Genomic DNA, 20,176 nt, shown 5'->3' on the forward strand with positions numbered 1-20,176 from the left:
AGGCCACCCTTTTACCTGCGGAGCTGCCAGGCAGCCCGAAGCCATGCTTGTGAACCTGTTCCCACTCCCAGCCTCTGGGAAAGCCTCTTTTCCTCAGGTAAACACTCAAAAACTGAGACTTGAGAACCTCGAGGAAGCATTTAAGTCAGAGTTGATGCAGGCCTGGTAGCCCCTATTCAGGTTATCTTCACTGAGACCTCAATGCCCAACTCAATACTAGGCAGAGTACAGATGGTCTAGTGTTCACCAGTCTCTGCCCTCAAGAAGCCTGATAGAAAAGAGAGGACGCTCCAGAAACGGCAATTCATTCACTGATCCAAGAATTCATTAAAAAAGTAGAATTAGAGGAATAAAAGATGGAGACAGTCATCAAAGGATTAGGAGTTCTACCTGGGCAGAGCAGAAAAGGGTGACAGTATCAGCAAAGACACAGACAGCATCTTGGCTTTTTAAATCCTTCCCCGTGCCCTAACTGGTTTGGCTCAGTGGCTAGAGCATTGGCCTGCAAACTGAAAGGTCCCGGGTTCGATTCCAGTCAAGGGCATGTACCTTGGTTGCAGGCACATCCCCAGTAGGAGGTGTGCAGGAGGCAGCTGATCGTTGTTTCTCTCCCATCAATGTTTCTAACTCTATCCCTCTCCCTTCCTCTCTAAAAAAATCAACAAAATGTATTTAAAAATTTAAAAAAAAATTAAAAATGAAACTTCAGCTCTACAAATCACTTAAAAAAAATCTTTCTCCGTGTATTCATGTTTTGGAAGAATATACACACTATTAACAGTGGTAACCCTCTAGGAAGTGGAATGGAGCACATATCCATCTGTTAATTTGGGGGGTATTTTGTAATATGAAGACAAAGGAAAAAGGTTCTCTCAAATGGCCTTAAGCCTAAAGTTAGAAATATGAACTCTAATACAGCTTTTCTGGAGGGCAACTTCACAATAGGAACCAAAAGCCTTAAAATTTGTACACTCTTAATAACTGCAATTCCATCTTTATGGATCCAAAGGATACACAGATGTAATCAAAGAAAATACTTGAAAATTATTTTTATTGATTTAGAGAGAGAGGGGAAGGGAGAGGGAGAAAGAGAAACATCAGGTGCCTGCTGTATGCACCCTGACCGGGACCAAACCCAGAACTTGGGCACGTGCCCTGACCAGAAATAGAGAACCAGCAACCTCTCAGAGAACAGGATGATGCCCAACCAATTATTGAGTCACATTAGCCAGGGCCGAAGAAAATACTTTTAAGAATGTTCATCACACTGTTTGTAAAGAAAAAAACTCAAAACAGCATCTAAGAAGATAAATCATGCTACAAAAATTATATGTAGCCAATGGAAATGGTAATATAAGGTAATGTTATAGAAAGTAATTAATGATATATGACTAATTTCTTTAAAAGCAAATTAGACTGCCCTGGCCATCATCCCATGCACCAAAAGGTTGCAGGTTCGATCCCTGGTCAGGGTGAAGGTGGGAGGTAACCAAGCAATATTTCTCTCACATCAATGTTTCCCTCCCTCCCTTCCTCCCTCCTTTTCTCCTCCCCTAAAATAAATAAATCAAGCATATCCTTGGATGAGGATTTAAAAAAAAAAAAAAAGGCAAGCTAGACTGGTATACATAAAAAAATTTAAACTTCTATATGAAAAGAGTTCTATACTATACAATAACAATAAACAAAAAAAAGAGTGTCCTGGGAAGAAATATTTTCAACATGTAAAGAAAGAACTGAATAATTATAAAATAAAGGCTATAAAAACCTATAAATACATGGCTTAGTTGGTTGAGTGTGGTCCAGTGCACCAAGAGGTTGCTGGTTTGTTGCTGGTCAGGGCACATGCCCAGATTGTAGGCTTGATCCCCAATAGGGGACATGCAGGAGGCAACAGATTGGTGGTTCTCTCTCATTGATCTTTGTCTCTCCCTCTCTAAAAAAAATAAATAAAAATATATTAAAAGACTAAAAATACAAACCTATAAATAGGCTATCCATAAGAAATAAAATTCAAGGCCATGATAGCTCAGTTGGTTAGAGCAGTGGTCGGCAAACTCATTAGTCAACAGAGCCAAATATCAACAGTACAACGATTGAAATTTCTTTTGAGAGCCAAGTTTTTTAAACTTCTAATGCCACTTCTTCAAAATAGACTCGCCCAGGCCGTGGTATTTTGTGGAAGAGCCACACTCAAGGGGCCAAAGAGCCGCATGTGGCTCGCGAACCGCAGTTTGCCTACCACGAGGTTAGAGTGTCATCCCGTACACCAAGGTACAAATCGATGTTTCTGTTTCTCTTTCTCCCTCTCTCTCTCAAATCAATGCATTTAAAGAAAATAAAATTCATAAAAACATATGAAATAACCTTCATAACTAAATTCAAACTAAATTACTTTATTTTATATTATTATTATTGCCTGTCAGATTAACAGAAGGGGTAAAACACTTGCTATCGAGGGCAATTTACAATAGTAAAAATTTAAAGAAATGTTTTTATTGGTATTTTAGAGAGAAGGGAGAAGGATAGAGAGAGACAGAAACATTGATGAGAGAGAAACATCACCAATGGGCTGCCTCCTGCATGCCCTCCACAGGGGATTGAGCCTGCAATTCAGGCATGTACCCTGTCTGGGAATTGAACCCGTGGCCTCTTGGCTCCTGGGTTGATGCTCAACTGCTGAGCCACTTGGCTCCTGGGTCGATGCTCAACTGCTGAGCCACACTGGCCAGGCACAATATTCAATTTTTAAATATACTGACTTAACATTTCAAGGAACAAATCCTTCAGAAACACCCCTGTAAATGCTGTTAAAAAAATTCAGGCTTGTGGCCTATTTTAGGACTAGAACTTCCACTGCTCCCTCCCCAGGAGATCTAGCATAGCCCTTGCTCCATCTTAAAGCCCATCCCTTCCCTAATACTTTCCACCTTGTCCTGCGTCTCCAGCTCAGTTCCGCTCTGAGACAGGGCAGGCTGGGTATTTGGTTTACATTCAATCTTTGTATTTTCAAAAATACAGTCAATGTCCCTAGATATCTAGCTAGGAATACCCTATTTCTTTGAGTGAGGCTATTATGTAAGAGGCATCCTTCATTCAATCCCTAAAGTCAACAAACAGGCTCAGAGAGAAGCAAACATGGCTAATAGCAGATTCCCACCCAAAAACACACGGAGTGGTTGACAAAGCAGTGGTCATCATTGGTCTTTATTGAATGAGGGGCTTCAGGGGCAAAAAGGTACAATCAGGAGCAGCAATAGCAGGAGCAAATATAAAAGTATAAAATATAAAGTGCTAGCACTGAGGAGTGTGTGCAGGGGTGGGCACGGGTGCATATGGACCTTGGGGACACAGGGCTGAGGACCAGCCATAAACTATCCTCCAGGAGAATCTAGGGCTGAGGGGCCTGTGCAGGGCCCTTGGCTGGGAGTAGAAGCGGCTTGCATGGGGCCCAACCTTGGGCCTTGAAGTAGGAGACCAGCTGTCCAGGTACTTCTGCAAGCACAGTCTGTGCCAATGCCTCCCGAGGAGCCTGCCCAGAGAAGAGGGGCAAGGTCAGTGGGGGCCCATAACAGCTTCCCAAGGCCCACATATTATACCCACGAAGGGATAGAAAACCCAACACCCAACCCTGCCCCAGACTTAGATGAAAGGGTATCTCTAACCTCTTACATCAGGGAAAGGTAGAAGGGTACACTCCCAGATCTCTGGCCTGTCCCCCAGCTTGCCCCCACTCACATTCTGAAAGCGGCGGTAGGGCACAAACTGCACTATGTCACGGGCAGCTCCCTCCCCGGAACGTGTACGCAGGGGTCCACCATCAGCATCCAGCTGCTCCATGGCCTCGAAGTCAGCACCACCCACACCCACAATGATCACTGACATGGGCAGGTGAGAAGCACGAACTACAGCCTCACGTGTGGCCTCCACATCAGTCACAGCACCGTCAGTTAGCAGCAACAGCACGAAGTATTGCTGGGGACAAATGGATTCATATACTGAGTCAGACCTTTTAAACACCCCAGCCGCACATTCCCACACTGACAAGAGCCCTAAAGGGAGCCACTGACTGAGACCATCCCACCACCACCACTAACTCCCACAACTCTCACCGAGGCAGTCCTCTGTTGTGCAGCCTGAGCTGCAAACCTGGCTACATGGTTGATGATTGGTGCAAAATTGGTGGGGCCATAGAGGCGAACTTGGGGCAGGGCTTGACGGTAGGCATCCACAATACCCTGGATACCTAGAGAAGAAGGGCAAAAAACACTATAAAATACTGGTCCACTCGGACTGAGCCAGTCCTGACATCACCCCATCCTGGGTGAGGAGATTTGGGAACCTGGTGCATTTCATTCAATCACCCTAGTAACCCAGGGTACTTAACCTTATCCTACAGATGAGGAAAGTAAGGCCAAAGACAGGGGGACACTTGCCCTATATCAGAGCTTGAATTAAAATCCAGATTAGGGGAATACCCTGAAAAATCCAAGGCAGTTGCGCATCAAATTAAAATTCAATAAGATAATGAATTACAATCCATTTAATAAAATATTAAATAATGAGAGATAAGGGAAAGCTCTTCCTTAATAAAAGTAGAAGGATTACAAAATAATTTGACAATCAGAGATAATTGATTCAGGTAAGGATCATCAATGGATGCTACAACTAGAAGGGGTAAAAGATGAGTAATTAGATATTTGTATAAAAAGATACTTGTTCATTACAAAGAGAAAAACAGTACTTGCACAGCAGGGAAACCTGGTAGACTCTACCGTAACCAAGCGATCAAAGTTAACATGTCTGGTAATAGGATAAATCAACATCATGTGCCTCCTGATGTGGTGCACCAAGAAGAAAGCACAGCATCACTTCTGCAGTATCCCCACTAAAAATGCATAATCTGAATCTAATAATGAAAAAGTATCAGGTAAACCCAAACTGAGGGGCATTCTACAAATTAGCCTGTAATCTTAAACAATGTCAATATCATGAAAGGCATAAACTGAAGAACACAAAACAATTGAATACAACATGTAACCTAAGATTTTCTTTTACTGTAAAAGACAGGACAATTGAAGAGAGAGAGAAAAAAGACAGGAAAATTGGCTAAGCTTGAATAAATTCTATAGATTGGATAATAGTATTGAAGTTAATTTTCTGACTTTGAGAATTGTACTGTAGTTATATAAGTGTCTTTGATTTTAGGAAACACATACTGAAATAAAGGTCCATGTGCATGATTTTTTACCAATTTACTACAATTCTCAAACATTTCAGAAAAAAAAAGTGTGTGTGTGTATATATATATACATATATATATATATATATATATATCTCTCGAGAAAGAGAGAGAGAACTTGAGTGAGAGAATAACAAAGAAGTGGTGAAATGTTCATGTCTGAGGAATCTGGGTAAACAACAGTCTCTGTGACCCAGGCCCTGACCCCTGAGCTCCAATGACGTGAACCCCCTATAAATATTCTTATAACTTTTCTAAAAGTCTGAACTCATGTAAAAAAAAAAAAAAAAGGCAGATTAGGTAAAGTTTTCCACTTTGGCTTGTTGCCCATAAAGAGTAGCTGAGGCCCTAGCCAGTTTGGCTCAGTGGATCGAGCGTCAGCCTGCGGACTGAAGGGTCCCAGGTTCAATTCTGGTCAAGGGCCCATGCCTGGGTTGCGGGCTCAATCCCCAGTGGGAGGGCATGTAGGAGGCAGCCAATCAATAGTTCTCTCATGGATATTTCTATCTCTCCCTCTCCCTTCCTCTCTGAAATCAATAAAAATATGTATTTTTTAAAAAAGAGCAGCTGGGGAGCCACAAGGTTTGGCCCTTTTTAGACAAAAGAGCTCAGGGCATAAAGCACCCTGAAAAGAGCTGATGCCTTCTTTTCTAGGCAAAGAGTATACTATAACAGCCACCATTTTTTTTAGAGAGCAATTCTTATGTACCAGGCTTATTGCTTCAAACTTTACACACATCCTCTCCTTAAATATTCAATATCCTACAATATTGTAATCCTACAGCACACAGATGCTAAGCAAATGGCCCCAAAACACATGGTTGGTAAGTGGCAGGATGAAGGTTTGACTCCAGAGGCCTATCTCTAAAATCCATTCTTTGGAACAATGGAGTCCACTCTCTCTTGCCACCACAGGCTTGGCCCTCTAGGTGTGAACAGATCTGCCTTATTCATTAACAAAGAGAAATGGGAACTTACCTGTACAGTAGGGGTTACTGGGGTTGAAGTTCAAGGCAAATTCATGGGAGACCTGAGGGCAAGAATTAAAATGAGCTCTTCCCCCTAGGATCACCTTTTCACTCAGCAAAAGGGCATCATGGTATGTACCAAGCATCAAATAGGAGCTCTTTAGTCCTGAGCACTTGCTGTACACATGCCTGTAGGGTTGTAATCATGCATAAAGCTGGGTGCCAGACAGCAAGTGCACTGCATCCCCCAAAATCATGACTCTGAAATGGAAAACACAAGTATGACAGGGGAAGAGAGTACTCACCTGCCAGTCCGGAGGCACCTGGGCCCCAAATCCAAATGCAGGGAACATCTTGTCCCTGTAGGACAGTAAATTGGGGAAGAGGCAGTGAGGACACTGTCAGCCCGGAGACTGAGGCATCTGCAGGGAGTGAGGATGGGCAAGAGGAGCAGCTACTCACGAGTCGTAGTCCTGAACCACGCAGCCCACACTCCACAGGGCTGTCAAATACTCATTGACCCCTGTTGGGCTCAGGTAGTGCAGGGAGTCAGGTGAAGAGGGGTCTCCATTGGAGCCTGTAAAGTCCACGCCCACCTAGGAGGATAGGAGGAGGGAAGCTGAAGGCCACCTTGAGCCCCAGATGGGTTCTCTTGCTCCTGGTAAAGCAACTTACAGTAAAGTTGATCTGACAGCCTCCCATCACATAGTCCAGGAATGAATACTCTGTTTCTACCTGCAGATGAAACCAGGGTCACGACTGAGGTAAAGGGGTTGGGGCCATGGAACTCAGGGGGCAGAGCCTGGGTCTCATGGGTTATTAGTCTCACCTGGCAAATCTTGACACGGATAGTTCCAGAGTTCTTGTAGCTTTTCTTTTTCTGCTGTTTCTCAGGGTGGATGCATTCAAACTCAACCTGGTGAGGAAAGAAAAATTAGGGTAGGAAACTCAGAGCATCAGCCAAAGCGGAAGTAAAGCTGCCCTGCCCTCTTCTCCCCGGAGCAGGGCCAGCACTCACCGGGGCTGCTTGCAGCTGGGCCAAGCTGGTGTGGAAGGCACCAATGAGATCATGTGAACCATCACTGTCGTAGTCTGAGCATCGCACCTGGGGGGGGGGGGGGGGGGGAGTGTGTATGTATATAAAGAACAGGAGGTAGGTGCCAGGTAAGAATAAATCCTCCCTGGACTCTCTGCCCCCATTCAGTAACTCAAGAGGCCAGCTCCTCACCTGAATTTGTGTGCTGGGGTCTCCCCCACAGAAATGCTGAAGGGGAACAGAGAAGCGCTTCCACGTAGGGTTCAGGTTGTTCTTGATCACCTGAAGGTGAAGAGAGGGCAAGGCCTCAGTGAGCTGTGGGATGGTGTGTGGGGAGCTGCCATCCTTTCTCTACCCAAACGTCGTAGTCTCTTTCTCCCTGTGTTCTAAACCTTGGTAGTCATAAGCCCCAGGAGATTCTCTTTCCCACCCCACCCAATCCCAGGGTTCTCCCACCTCAGATCTGTATGTCAGGTGCCATTTCCCATCACCCTGGCGGAAGAACTCCAAGAATGGATCTGATTTCCCCAGGAAGTCCTGTCAATGCCACAGAGACCTGTTGTAAGATTAAGGGAGAAACAACCACTATGCCAGACCGCTGTCCCCACCTCGGCCTCCATCACACCACGCCGGTCTCCTTAATTCTTGGGGTAGGAGAGAGCCCCCAGGACCCCTTCCACACACACCTTCTTATCTAGGTTTCTGGCCTCCACCTCCATGGTTACTACACGACTGTCCTTCAGCTCCTGAGCTGAGACCTAGGTAAGGGAGGGAGGGAGATGGTATCACTTCGTGAATTCCTCATTAACGTCAAATCCCCGACTCCACCCTTACAGAGTTCTTTCTTACAGTGATGGTCCCCTGTCCAGCAGGTTTTCCAGGCTTCAGCATCAAGGGTAGAGTTAGTATCTGGCTGGACACAATCTGGGACACAGTAGGGAGGAGGAAGTGGTCAAGATCTCAGGCAGCAAGAAAAAAAAAATATCTCAGGCTGAGTTAAGTCCTGCTTGACCCCCACCCTCCATGTCCCAAGCAGTCTGGGTTGTCTGACAGGGCTCTTACCAAACCTGTGCCATCCCTGGCTCTACGTACCTGTCCTAGGGAACACTCAGCCCCTCCTAGGAAGTCATCATCCCCCAGCTCAGGTGTCTTGTTGTCTATGTCATAGATGCCAAACCGGAGCTTCTGGACTGTTTCAAAGTGGTACTCAAGCTGCAGAGTTTTGGAGAACTCGGGGCTCGAGCAGTTCCGTACTCGCTCAGTCCGGCCAAGCTGGGGGCAGGGAGGCCAATAAGCATCACAGTCACATACCTTCCACCCTGAAACAATCCTAGGTGCCCTCCACAACCCTAACCCGCATGGTCCTTCTCACCTCAGCCCAGTTGCCGCCTCCCACATCCTGTAAAAGGACACAGAGTGGGTCAGACTTGGAGCCAATGTCCTTGTCAATGAGGTGGTCACAGGAAATGGACAGCTGAACCAAGGTCACACAGTGGGCCATCTAGGGAAAAAGGACCTGAGTCAAACACCAAGGGTGCTCTCCACCCTTCCCTGGCTGTATGTCTCAGCTTGGGAAGGCAAGAAGACTACACCCAGGCAGGGCTGAGCCGTGTCCACCCCCAAGACATCCTCACACCAATAAGCCATTCTTAATACAGCAACCAAGGTGTCCTGTTAACACGTAAGTCGGGTCACGTCATTAGCCCAAACCCGCTGATGATTTCCTACTGCTTAGGAAAAATCCAACTCCACCATAGCCTACAAGGTCTTAAACGATTTGGATTTTTCTAGCCTGATCTCCTACTACCTTATCTCTTGCTCACTCCATTCTGGCCGTCTGCTTGTTTGCCACTTCTCAAAGAAGCTTATTTCTAAACCTTAAAGCATGGAATGTTCTGAACCTCATATCCACATGGCTTGCTGTTCCCTCATCTCTCCAGGTTTTTTATTCAAAATCATCTTATGGAGGAAAGGCTCTTTTTAATAGACATTAAAATTTTAACCCCACTGTCACTGGCACATCCCAAAGCTCTTTCTTGTGTTTACTCTTTAGTATTTATCACTCTGTAATATCTATCTAGACTTATATAATTTGTTTTCCCCCCTAGAATGAAAACTCCATGAAGGAAGGGATATTTGTCTCTTCTGTTCATTGCTCTATCCCAAACACCTAGACAATAAATATTTATTGAATGAAATCCAATAGGTCACCTCCAGCCTCAACTCCCAGCCCAGCCATCTCCAAAACGGCAATCAAATACCACCAAACTTCTCCAATTCATCCACTTCCTCTTCTGGAAACACTATCTTCTTCTTCTTCTTTTTTTAAAATATATTTTATTGATTTTTTCCCCCCAATATACTTTGATTTTTTACAGAGAGGAAGGGAGAGGGATAGAGAGCCAGAAACATCGACGAGAGAGAAACATCGACCAGCTGCCTCCTGCACACCCCCCACCGGGGATGCGCCCGCAACCAATGTATGTGCCCTTGACCGGAATCGAACCTGGGACCCCTCAGTCCGCAGACCGACGCTCCATCCACTGAGCCAAACCGGTCCCGGCTTATTGATTTTTTACAGAGAGGAAGGGAGAAGGATAGAGAGTTAGAAACATCGATGAGAGAGAAACATCGATCAGCTGCCTCCTGCACACCTCCTACTGGGGATGTGCCCGCAACCAAGGTACATGCCCTTGACCGGAATCGAACCTGGGACCCTTCAGTCCGCAGGCCGACGCTCTATCCACTGAGCCAAACCGATTAGAGCTGGAAACATTATCTTCTTGCATGAGCCACCATGATTCCCATGTAACCCCCTTCTCCTACAGTCACCATAACAATTATCCTCAGACCCCTCACTATCCTTGTATTCCCCCTGACCCACACACCTGCAGACCACCAGAGGTGCAAATAAGGTCAGATCTCTCTTTCAGCTTAACATTCAGCATTCCAGGTTTCTCAGCACCATACCCCAGGATGCCTCCCGTCTCAGCCTCCTTTAAACTCCCTCAGTCAATCCTTCCCCCAACCCAGCACAGTTAGTGCTGTCCCCATCTTGGTACTTCATGATCTCCATCTTGAATGCCATCAACCAAAGTTGGAATAATTCTTAAGAGTTCAACTTGCTTCACATACTGCCTCTCCACAGCACCTCAGCCTCTATTTGGATGCATCCAATGATGAAAAACCCACTTCTTACAATCCATTCATCAGAAAGTCCTGCTCCATAAAGTCCTACCCAAACCAAGCCAAGCCAAGTCTGTTGAATTCTCACTTCTACACATTAGTCCTATTTCCTCCCCAGTCTAAAATTCCACAGAAAAGCCTTATTCCATCTCACTCTGAGAAACCATGATACCTGGAAGCAGTGAAACCCCCTGTTAAAATCTGGAGAAACAGCCCCTGCTCTTTTGAATATTGCCCCTAGAATGTGGCTTATAGACTTCTGGCCAGCCTGATCATCCCTATGAAGGTTCCCAACGGACAGATTCAGAGCAGAACACATAAACCGCGGGAGCACAATATTCCCCCAAGTCACAATCTGACTCCTGCTTCTTATCTCACATATTCTCTGAAGTAATGTTTGCACAGTATAGAAACAAATGAAGAAGAATACTCATTTCACTATTGCTGAGAACAGTGAAAAACTTGAGACAACGTATTGGATAGTGACTAGTTATGGAACATTCAAACAATAGATTCTGAGTAGCAGATACAAATGACTAAGGCAGAACTATAATACTGGTATTAAATGGTAAGAAGAGTATGACTCCATTTTAAACTTTAATTGTGTGTATATACAATAGAATTGAATATATACATAAAATACCCACATTGGTATTAAACGGTAAGAAGAGTATGACTCCATTTTAAACTTCAATTGTGTGTATATACAATAGAATTGAATATATACATAAAATACTCACACTAGGAAAAATGGAAGACACACCAAATAAATGCAACTTTTATGTACACCTCAGAGGACTGGAATGAAGGTGAGACTTCTATACACTCTATACATTTCTTTACTGTTTCAAGATTTTATACTACTTATTTTGTATTTGTTAAAGGGCCTCATTAGCATTTTCTCTCAATCCACACCTGAAGTTCAATTGAATATTCATTCTAAGCCTAAAGCCTCTGCCCCCAGTACAACAACCCCTACTAAACTTTTAGGCTTCTTTGTCTCTTGCCTCTTCCCTGATTTTTCCTCCTTAGCACTGCCTCACCTAGTCATACTTGATGCCAGCTTTCAGAGAATCTCTACCCTAACTAGAAGCTCTTACAGCTGCTTATGGCCCTTAGATTCAGAGCCAAACTCCCTAGCTGGGCCACCTGTGGCACAACCCCAGAGGACACATCTACATAGAATTAGTAGTTGTATAATGTGGTAATTCTGTGTCCCCAATTTAACCTTCAAAGCCTTTCCCAGTCTGTTCTATCTCCTGCTATTCCACCACCCACACAACTAGTCATGCAAAGCAATTTCTGGTTCCTCAAACAACATACATGCTGATACCTCTGATTTTCCTGCCTAGCAAATGCCTTGTCATCCAAGGTTCTGCTATAATTTTATTCCTTTATGATGCCTTACAGACCTTCCCCATGTAGGATTTATTCTCTCTCCTCGGGATGGTTGCAATGGTTTGCTCATTAGTCTTTCTGCAATCAATCAATCTCTCTCTCTCCTCTGTGTTTATTAGCCAAACAGAGACCAGACCATGCCATTTCTCGGTTTCTCTGCTTAGAACTCTGCAATGGCTTCCTAACACTCAAAAATAAAATCCAAAGTGCGTTCTATGGTCTACAAGGCCCTGCGAGATGTGACCCTTGCCTAACTAATTATCTTGTCACACAAGTATGTTCCAGCCAGGTTTCATTTCTGATGCACACACACACACAATATCAATCTCATGGCCTCCAGAAAATAAACTGTATTAGAGTAGGAACCATATCTGGTTTGTCTACCTCTATTCTACAATACCTACAATAAACAGTACCTACCCTATAGTAGGTACTCAGTAAATATTTTTAAAATATATTTTTTAAAAGTATCATTGAAACCACTACATCAATTTTTTTTTTTTTTTGCCCTAACCGGTTTGGCTCAGTGGATAGAGCGTCGGTCTGTGGACTGAAAGGTCCCAGGTTCGATTCCGGTCAAGGGCATGTACCTTGGTTGCGGGCACATCCCCGGTGGGGGGTGTGCAGGAGGCAGCTGATCGATGTTTCTCTCTCATCGATGTTTCTAACTCTCTATCCCTCTCCCTTCCTCTCTGTAAAAAATCAATAAAATATATTAAAAAAAATTTTTTTTTTTTTACTTTACATCTACCCATAGATTACATCTACCCTTGTAATCTACGGGCTTCTTGGAATGAGGACTGGGTATTATATCTCTAATACTAGTGCTCAGTACATGGCTAGTATTAACAACCATTTGCTAAAACAAATGAAATGATAAATGTACTTTTGTTCAACTCAAACCTTCAGGCTTTTTCCATTTAAAGGAATGTCCTGCAATAAATCTTTCCTACCATGATCTTATGTAATTTAAATGCAGGACTCCTAGAACTCAATATTAAATGACAGTCAATTTTAAAATGGGCAAAAAATATCAGATACTTCTTAAAGGAAAATATATGAATTGGAAATAAGCAAAGGAAGTGATCAACAGCACTTAGTCATCAGGAAAATGAAAATTAAAACCACAATGAGAGATTATTACATACCCACCACAATGGCTAAAAAGTAAAAACACCAAGAATGCCAAATGCTGGCAAGGGACATGGAACTCTCATTTGCTGTTAGTGACAGCATTCAATATACAAGTGTGGTTAGAAAACCAAACATACACCTAGTCCAAAACAATTTCACTCCTAAATTTTTACTCAAAAGAAATGAAAATACTATCTATGTCCACAAAAGGATTTGTACAAGAATGTTCATAACAGTTTTATTCGTAATAGCCCCAAATTTGAAACAGTTCAGGTGTCCATCAACATGAGAATGGACAAACCGTAATCTTTATATAGGCAATAAAAAACCACTCGGCAACAAAAAGAAACTATTAATATCTGCAACATGAATTTGAAGCATAAATATACAAATTATACTTAGAAAGTTTTAGAACAGGCAGAACGAAGTCTATGGAGAGAAAATTTTGGAATACTGGTTGTTCTTCCCTTGTCCCACGAGGGAGGGGCAGGTTGTAACTAAGAAGAGGAGGAGAGAACTCTATGGGGAATGGAAAAGTTCTTTATCTAGGCAGGAATGTAAGTCACAGATGCACTTGTTTTTTATGTGTATTTTTTTAGAGAGAGGGGAAGAGAGAGAAATATCCATCAGTTGCCTCCTGTAAATGCCCCAGAGATTGAACCCGCAACCTTTCGGTGTACCGGACGAAGCTCCAGCCAACTGAGACACACCGGCAGGGTGCACTTGTCATTTTTACCTAATGGTATTCTTAACGTGTACACATCTTATTGTATGTAACATTTACCACCCCCTCCCCCCAAAAAAACACTGACAAATTCTAAACTCAAGTTAAGGCATGTTGGAATGTTTATGCGTGAGGTATGCTGATGGTTGCACTTCTTTGAAATGTACCAACAAATAAAATGGTTTGTTGAATGGCTATGTGTGGTAAAACAAATATAGGAAAAATTTTCATTGTAAAACCTAAAGAGTGGACATATGGGTATTCACTGTACAATTTTTTCAACTTGTATGTTCCAAGTTTTTATAATGAAGTGTTGGGAGAAAAATTTAAATGGAGGACTGCAGGTTTATCCCTGATAGACTTTTGTAGTGAACTACAAAAACATGAGCAGTATTATCTGTGGTGGTGAGATTACAGGCAGCAACTGGAGCTGCTGCCTCGTCCATGATTTTTCTCAAAGATCCCAGAGAGGCTTTTGGTCTGGGCCAAACACATGCAGTGGGCCAGGAGTCTTTTCCTGTGCTAGGCCTCAATTTCTGATAGACCAGAGCATTCTTTTCTATTACCATTTGTATTCTATTACCATTTCTACCACTTTCTCCACAGCTAGTCCTATTCTATTCTTTTTCAGTTTCTTCTCTGTCCACACTAGAACCTCAACCAGAATGCTGTGGGCCCACATGTGCAGTAGCACATGGAGCTCAATTCCATTCCGAGAGATTAGAGCTACCTGTATAACCACAGTGTTGTTTTTTCAAAGATCTGCCTCCTTTGCTTTCTCATTGGAATGAGCAACTCTTTATAACATGAAGTTTTCTTTAAAAAAATATTTTTATCGATTTTTAGAGAGGAAAGGAAATGGAGAGAAAAAAACATCAATGTGAGAGCAAGATATCAATCGGCTGCTTCCAGCACGCCCCCAACTGGGGATGGAGCCTGCAACCCAGGCATGTGCCTTGACCAGGAATCAAACCTGCAGCCCTTAGGTGCACAGGATGACACCCAACCAACTGAACCACTTCGGCCAGGGCTATAATGTGCAGTTTTCTAGTCTTTAAGTAATATTACCTTTAAACTATCTAATACATAAGATTAATCTCTCCCAAATCCTATTTATCTCCTTTATAATCTACATGCAAGTCTACCTCTGTTTGGAAATCTTCTATAATTAAAATTCCTAGTTCCATGTCACTCTTCTATCCTGTATCTCTTGAACAGCTATATACTTTATTTATTTTAAAAATATATTTCATTGATTTTTTTACAGAGAGAAAGGGAGAGGGATAGAGGGCCAGAAACATCGATGAGAGAGAAACATCAGCCAGCGCCTCCCCACTGGGTATGTGCCCGGAACCAAGGTACATGCCCTTGACCGGAATCAAACCTGGGACCTTCCAGTCCGCAGGCCGACGCTCTATCTACTGAGCCAAACCTGCTAGGGAAACAGTTATATACTTTAAACCAGACTTGCTTACTTTCATCTAGCCCCAGTATAATTAATTGTAAGGGACTTTCAGCCTCCTTTATAGAACTGGAACTTGACAAAACCATATTAAATGTCACATTTAAGTGAATCAATAAGAGAGAAGTCTCAGAAATTTTCTCATTTGTTTTTGTAAGAGGTCTGGCTAATACTCACCAGGTCTTGCCTGGATATCTATGTCTCCTAACTGGTCTCCCCATTTCCTCTGTCCCCTCTGATCTGTTCTCTATGTTGAAGAGACAGTCCCTGACTCCAACCCAATAAAACCCAGCTTCTCATAAATCTTTCAAAATGTGTCACTTATTTACTTGCTTATTATCGATTTCCCTATTAGACTATAAATTCAACAGGAGAGACCAAATCTTGTTCCCATTTGCACAGAGCAGGTGCTTTATAAATAACTGCTGAATTAATGCTAGGAAAGGAGTAATAATCCAAGGATCCTCAGAAATAAGCCAAATCTAGCACTGGCCTACTTGCTATTGAAGCTATCAATGGAGAAGTGAACTTTCTAGGAAAACCCCACACAAAAGACTAGCTTATCTGTTTCCCCAATACCCACCTTTCCATTTTGTGCTAATCAAGAATTGCACATGGAAACATCTAAATATATAGCATCAACCTCTTCTGCCTTTACTTCCACTTGGAGTCTCATTGTTTTTCACTCCCCCTTGTAGGTTGCTTTCCTCTGCTTATCCCCATCACCAACCTTAATGCTTTCCAAGCCCCAAACCCTGACAGGGCACTTCCCCCTACTCTTTCTTCCTTTATAAAGATACTTTTCTTGCTTTCAGAGAGGAAGGGAGAGGGAGAAACATCAATGAGAGAGAATCATTGATCAGCTAGCTGCCTCCTGCACGCCCCCTACTGGGAATCGAGCCCACAACCTGGGCATGTGCCCTAGACCGGAATCAAACCTGGGACCTGTCAGTCTGAAGGCCAACGCTCTATCCACTGAGCCAAACTGGCTAGGGCTCCCCCACTATTTCTTAAAGCCATACTCATTCTCATTTAAAAAAAATTTTTTAAAATGTTTTTATTGATTTTAGAGAGAGGAAAAGAGAGAAACATTGATGAGAGAAACATCAATCTGCTGCCTCCTGCACATCCCCTACAGGGAATGGAGCCCGCAACCCAGGCATGTGCCCCAACCAGGAACAGGCCCTGACAGGGAATCAAACTGGGACCTCTCAGTGCACTCAACCAACTGAGCCACACTGGCCAGGGGGAAAAAAAGTTCTTTAATCCTCACCCGAAGGTGTTTATTGATTTTAGACAGAGAGGGAGGAGTGGGGGGAGAGAACACCTATCAGTTGCCTTAAGTATGTGCCCGACCCGCAATCGAACCCGCAACCTAGGTATGTCCCTTGACCAGGAAACAAACCCACAACCTTTTTGGTGTATAGGACAACACTCCAGAGCCACCCAATGGGGCTCATTCTCATTTTTATAACTTAAAATTCACAAAAATGTCAAAAATAAAAAGGAACCGAGTGACCATCTAATCCAAGTCCTTCAATTTAAGGAAGAGAGGAAAGATGTGATTTGGCTAAGTAAAATGGGGACTACAATTCAAATATTCTGACTCCCACCTAGTCTAGAACTTTGGACTATAGCTATACCCATTTTCTCTCCTAAAAGCAGCTTTCTTCTTATATTCAACTAGAGGCCCAGTGTGTGAAATCACACGAGACCACAGACCCACCGGGCCGCGAGACCCATCAATGCACCTCCTGGTGACTGGTCGTTTGGTCATTACGGCCACTGGCCTTTTATAATATAGATAGCAATCTGATGTAGTGGGCAAGGGTATGGGTTCTGCAGTGAAGTGACCAGGCTCCAAATACTGGCCTCACTCCTTCCTGGCCACAGTTAGAAACTACCACTCACCTATGAGAATGATATCTTACCTATGTAACTTGGGCAAAATACTTTCTAGCCTCAAGATCCTCAGGTGTAAAGTGGGCATTACCTATTTCTGAAGATTTGTACAAATACTGTATGAAAGATGGTTAGTAGAGTCTGGCACTATTATTACCAATGAGTGTTAACTATTATTATCCTTCAAGCCTAGTTCTCACATGCTCTCCTTTTCATGATCCCATCAGTACTCAATGTCTCACTCTGGACTACTATACTCAATCCACGCTACAATTGTAGTGTTAATGTTTCCAATCCTCTGCATGTCAAAGAAATAAACTTAGATGATGCTTCAGCATCTCCTATGTCACACAGCACAAAACTGTGCACATAATGGGAATTCAAAATGCCCGAGGGAGGCTTGCAGCAGTGTGCCAAAGCAGGCATGTATGGTTTGCAAGAGATAACTGTTAAATATTAAGAAATTTTATAAGCAAATGGCTTAGGTAAGTTTTAAACCACAGAAATTGGACAAGGATAAAAATGAGGACTTCTCTTCCTCTAGCTAGCCTGTTGAACCAGCATACCACTGTTGAGAGGGAATCCCACTCTCTCCCAATAAGGAGTAATCTGCCCTTCATATTCTCCCCTGCCTTGGGAGAGTCTAACTCTGCTCTTCATAAATCCAAAAATAGATCTTTTCTCCTAGATCCAATTCCGTGCCAGTTGAGCTGAAACTCATCAGTACTTTATGCTTAGGAGTCACACTGCCTCTATTCCCAAAAGCCTACCCAGGAAAGATGCACCAGCCTCCAATCCCATTTCCAGACTGTGAGGACGAAGAATAGAGTGCCAGTGTCTGGGTGGCAGGAGTGCTCCTTCAACAAACCAACGCCACATCGCACTCCTGTTGCCTACCTTGCCAGGCTGGCGCAGCTCAGATGCTGGATCAAGTCTTGAAAGACAATCAGGAAATTCTCCATAGGTTCACAATGGGTGGAAGAGCACCCATGGAATACAGTAAACCATCGACTTTGCAGACCTTGATTTAATGGACTTTGGATTTAATGGACAAAATTTCTAGTCTGTATGTTGTATTAAAACACTTTAAGCCAAGATTTGCTTATAATTAGATAAACAGATGTTGTTATTAATTCACTGTCTTGAATACATTTTAGCAAATAGGCCATAGATTGAAAAAAACACTGTAGTAATTTTTCTGACATAAATATTATATATCTACAACCATAGTCTACATATTTAAATCCAAGAACACCACTTGTAAACAATGTTCTGTAAATGATTAGCATGTGATCACACTGCATAGCGCAAGGTAAATTGATTTTGTTGTTGCCTGGAATGACTTTCTGCAGTAGTTTTAATTCCTGCCATGGTATTCTGCAGTATTCTAACATCTGATAAGCCATGCCCCAGCCATGTGGATTTGTTTACTCTCAATGACTGGTGAATGCACCCATTTACTAGACCTATTCAGTATAAATTTAAAATTATAGTAATACATATACAGAAAACTTTTCTGTGAAATTAAGCTTTTCATACATACTTAATTTTAATTACACAAACGTGTCTATAAGTAAAAATAGATAAACTAATGTGTCAATTTTTTAACATACGCATTCAGAAAACCTACTTTATTATATAATGGACTTTAAAATGGAAACCCCGGTACCCAAATCAGTCTGTTTTATCCCGAGTTTACTGTACTCTCTTCCTATAAGATTGAAAAGACAAACTATTCCTACCACCACCATTCTTCCTTTCCTTCTCTGTCTACTAAAAGGACATGGAGCCCTAACCGGTTTGGCTCAGTGGATAGAGCATCGGCCTTGGACTGAAGGGTTCCAGGTTCGATTCCGCTCAAGGGCATGTACCTTGGTTGCGGGCACATCCCCAGTAGGGGGTGTGCAGGAGGCAGCTGATGGATGGTTCTCTCTCATCAATGTTTCTAACTCTCTATTCCTCTCCCTTCCTCTCTGTAAAAAAAAAAAAAAAAAAAAAAAAATCAATATATTTTTTAAAAAACAAAAATAAAAGGACATGGAGAGGGCAGACAATTTTTTTTCATTCCTTCTTTTACCTCTATAACTCAGGAATTCCCCAGATTTAAATCCATAGACCTCATAGGTCATCACAAACTGACAGTCCCCATAAGTCACAAACTGAACCAAATATGCAAATCCGTACTATAAAACAACACATTCTTGCCCTAGCTGGTTTGGCTCAGTGGATAGTGTCAGCCTGCAGACTGAAGGGTCCTGGGTTCAATTACAGTCAAGGACACATGCCCAGGTTGTGGTCTCGGTCCCTAGTATGGGGCGTGTGGGAGAAAGCCGATCAATGATTCTCTCATCATTGCTGTTTCTATCTCTCGCTCCCTCTCCCTTCCTCTCTGAAATCAATGAAATATTTTTAAAACCCCCAACACATTCTTTATCCATACATATGACTAACAGCTACAAAAACTGGTTTATAGAGTATCAAGGGGTCGTCTGTAATACTTTCAACAATAAAGATAAATTTTTAAAAATTGTGTTTATAAATAAAAATTTTAAGCATTAATTTGGTTTAGATGCATTTAATATCAGCCATGCAGTATTTGGCAATAGCATAAAGCTTAAAATTTGCACCTTCACACAAAAAGTGAAAAGTGGGAAATATGATTAACTGTTTCCCATCCTGTTACATTCTGTGATGGTCAAAAGGTTTGGAAACCACTGATCCAACTCCAATGCCCCCACAACACTTAACCCAAAGTTGAACAAATCCAATCTGTGTACAACTTTTCAAAGAGAACCTAGCTTGAGTAGAGAACTGGACACATGGAAGGAAGCAAACTGAGGAACCCTCGGCTTCAAGCGATAGGACTGTATTGGAGTGAGAGTTTCTCTCTGCCCTATGACTCTGAATGTGCTTACACAAAGCCTCCACCTGACTACTTGAAAATAAACACTGGAGCACTAGAGCAGGTTCAAGACCCATGACAGGAAAGTGCTGTCAGTGGCCTTCCACATTGTCCCACAAGAGCCTGGGAGAGGCAGGGAACAGTTGAGGGAGGTTCAGCCTAGAGTAATGCAGGCAGCCTATGACTGAATGATCTCTCTTCACACCTTACTACCAATAAGAT

General features: G+C 42.8%; 1 protein-coding gene across 6 annotated transcripts in view; it reads right to left on the reverse strand.

Annotated features, from left to right (window-relative positions):
- Nucleotides 1–3,191: 3,191 nt before the first annotated feature.
- CPNE1 (copine 1) overlaps nucleotides 3,192–20,176 on the reverse strand; it is a 39,797-nt gene continuing 22,812 nt past the window's right edge. For 5 of the 6 annotated variants that reach the window (XM_008149677.3, XM_008149676.3, XM_008149674.3 and 2 more), the window contains 15 exons: nucleotides 8,619–8,747; nucleotides 8,339–8,518; nucleotides 8,096–8,170; nucleotides 7,933–8,004; nucleotides 7,703–7,783; nucleotides 7,439–7,528; nucleotides 7,229–7,315; nucleotides 7,040–7,126; nucleotides 6,886–6,945; nucleotides 6,673–6,806; nucleotides 6,516–6,570; nucleotides 6,221–6,272; nucleotides 4,113–4,246; nucleotides 3,739–3,975; nucleotides 3,192–3,532 (listed from right to left, as the gene is read on the reverse strand). In XM_008149677.3, the coding sequence (XP_008147899.2) occupies nucleotides 3,392–3,532; nucleotides 3,739–3,975; nucleotides 4,113–4,246; nucleotides 6,221–6,272; nucleotides 6,516–6,570; nucleotides 6,673–6,806; nucleotides 6,886–6,945; nucleotides 7,040–7,126; nucleotides 7,229–7,315; nucleotides 7,439–7,528; nucleotides 7,703–7,783; nucleotides 7,933–8,004; nucleotides 8,096–8,170; nucleotides 8,339–8,518; nucleotides 8,619–8,747 (1,614 nt within the window). In that variant the 3' untranslated portion in view covers nucleotides 3,192–3,391. Of the gene's footprint in view, nucleotides 3,533–3,738; nucleotides 3,976–4,112; nucleotides 4,247–6,220; nucleotides 6,273–6,515; nucleotides 6,571–6,672; nucleotides 6,807–6,885; nucleotides 6,946–7,039; nucleotides 7,127–7,228; nucleotides 7,316–7,438; nucleotides 7,529–7,702; nucleotides 7,784–7,932; nucleotides 8,005–8,095; nucleotides 8,171–8,338; nucleotides 8,519–8,618; nucleotides 8,748–9,507; nucleotides 9,579–20,176 lie in introns of those variants that run through there. The other variant, XM_054724012.1, reaches the window with a different exon arrangement.

The sequence above is a fragment of the Eptesicus fuscus genome, chromosome 12, assembly GCF_027574615.1.
Source record: "Eptesicus fuscus isolate TK198812 chromosome 12, DD_ASM_mEF_20220401, whole genome shotgun sequence".
Lineage (NCBI taxonomy): Eukaryota > Metazoa > Chordata > Mammalia > Chiroptera > Vespertilionidae > Eptesicus > Eptesicus fuscus.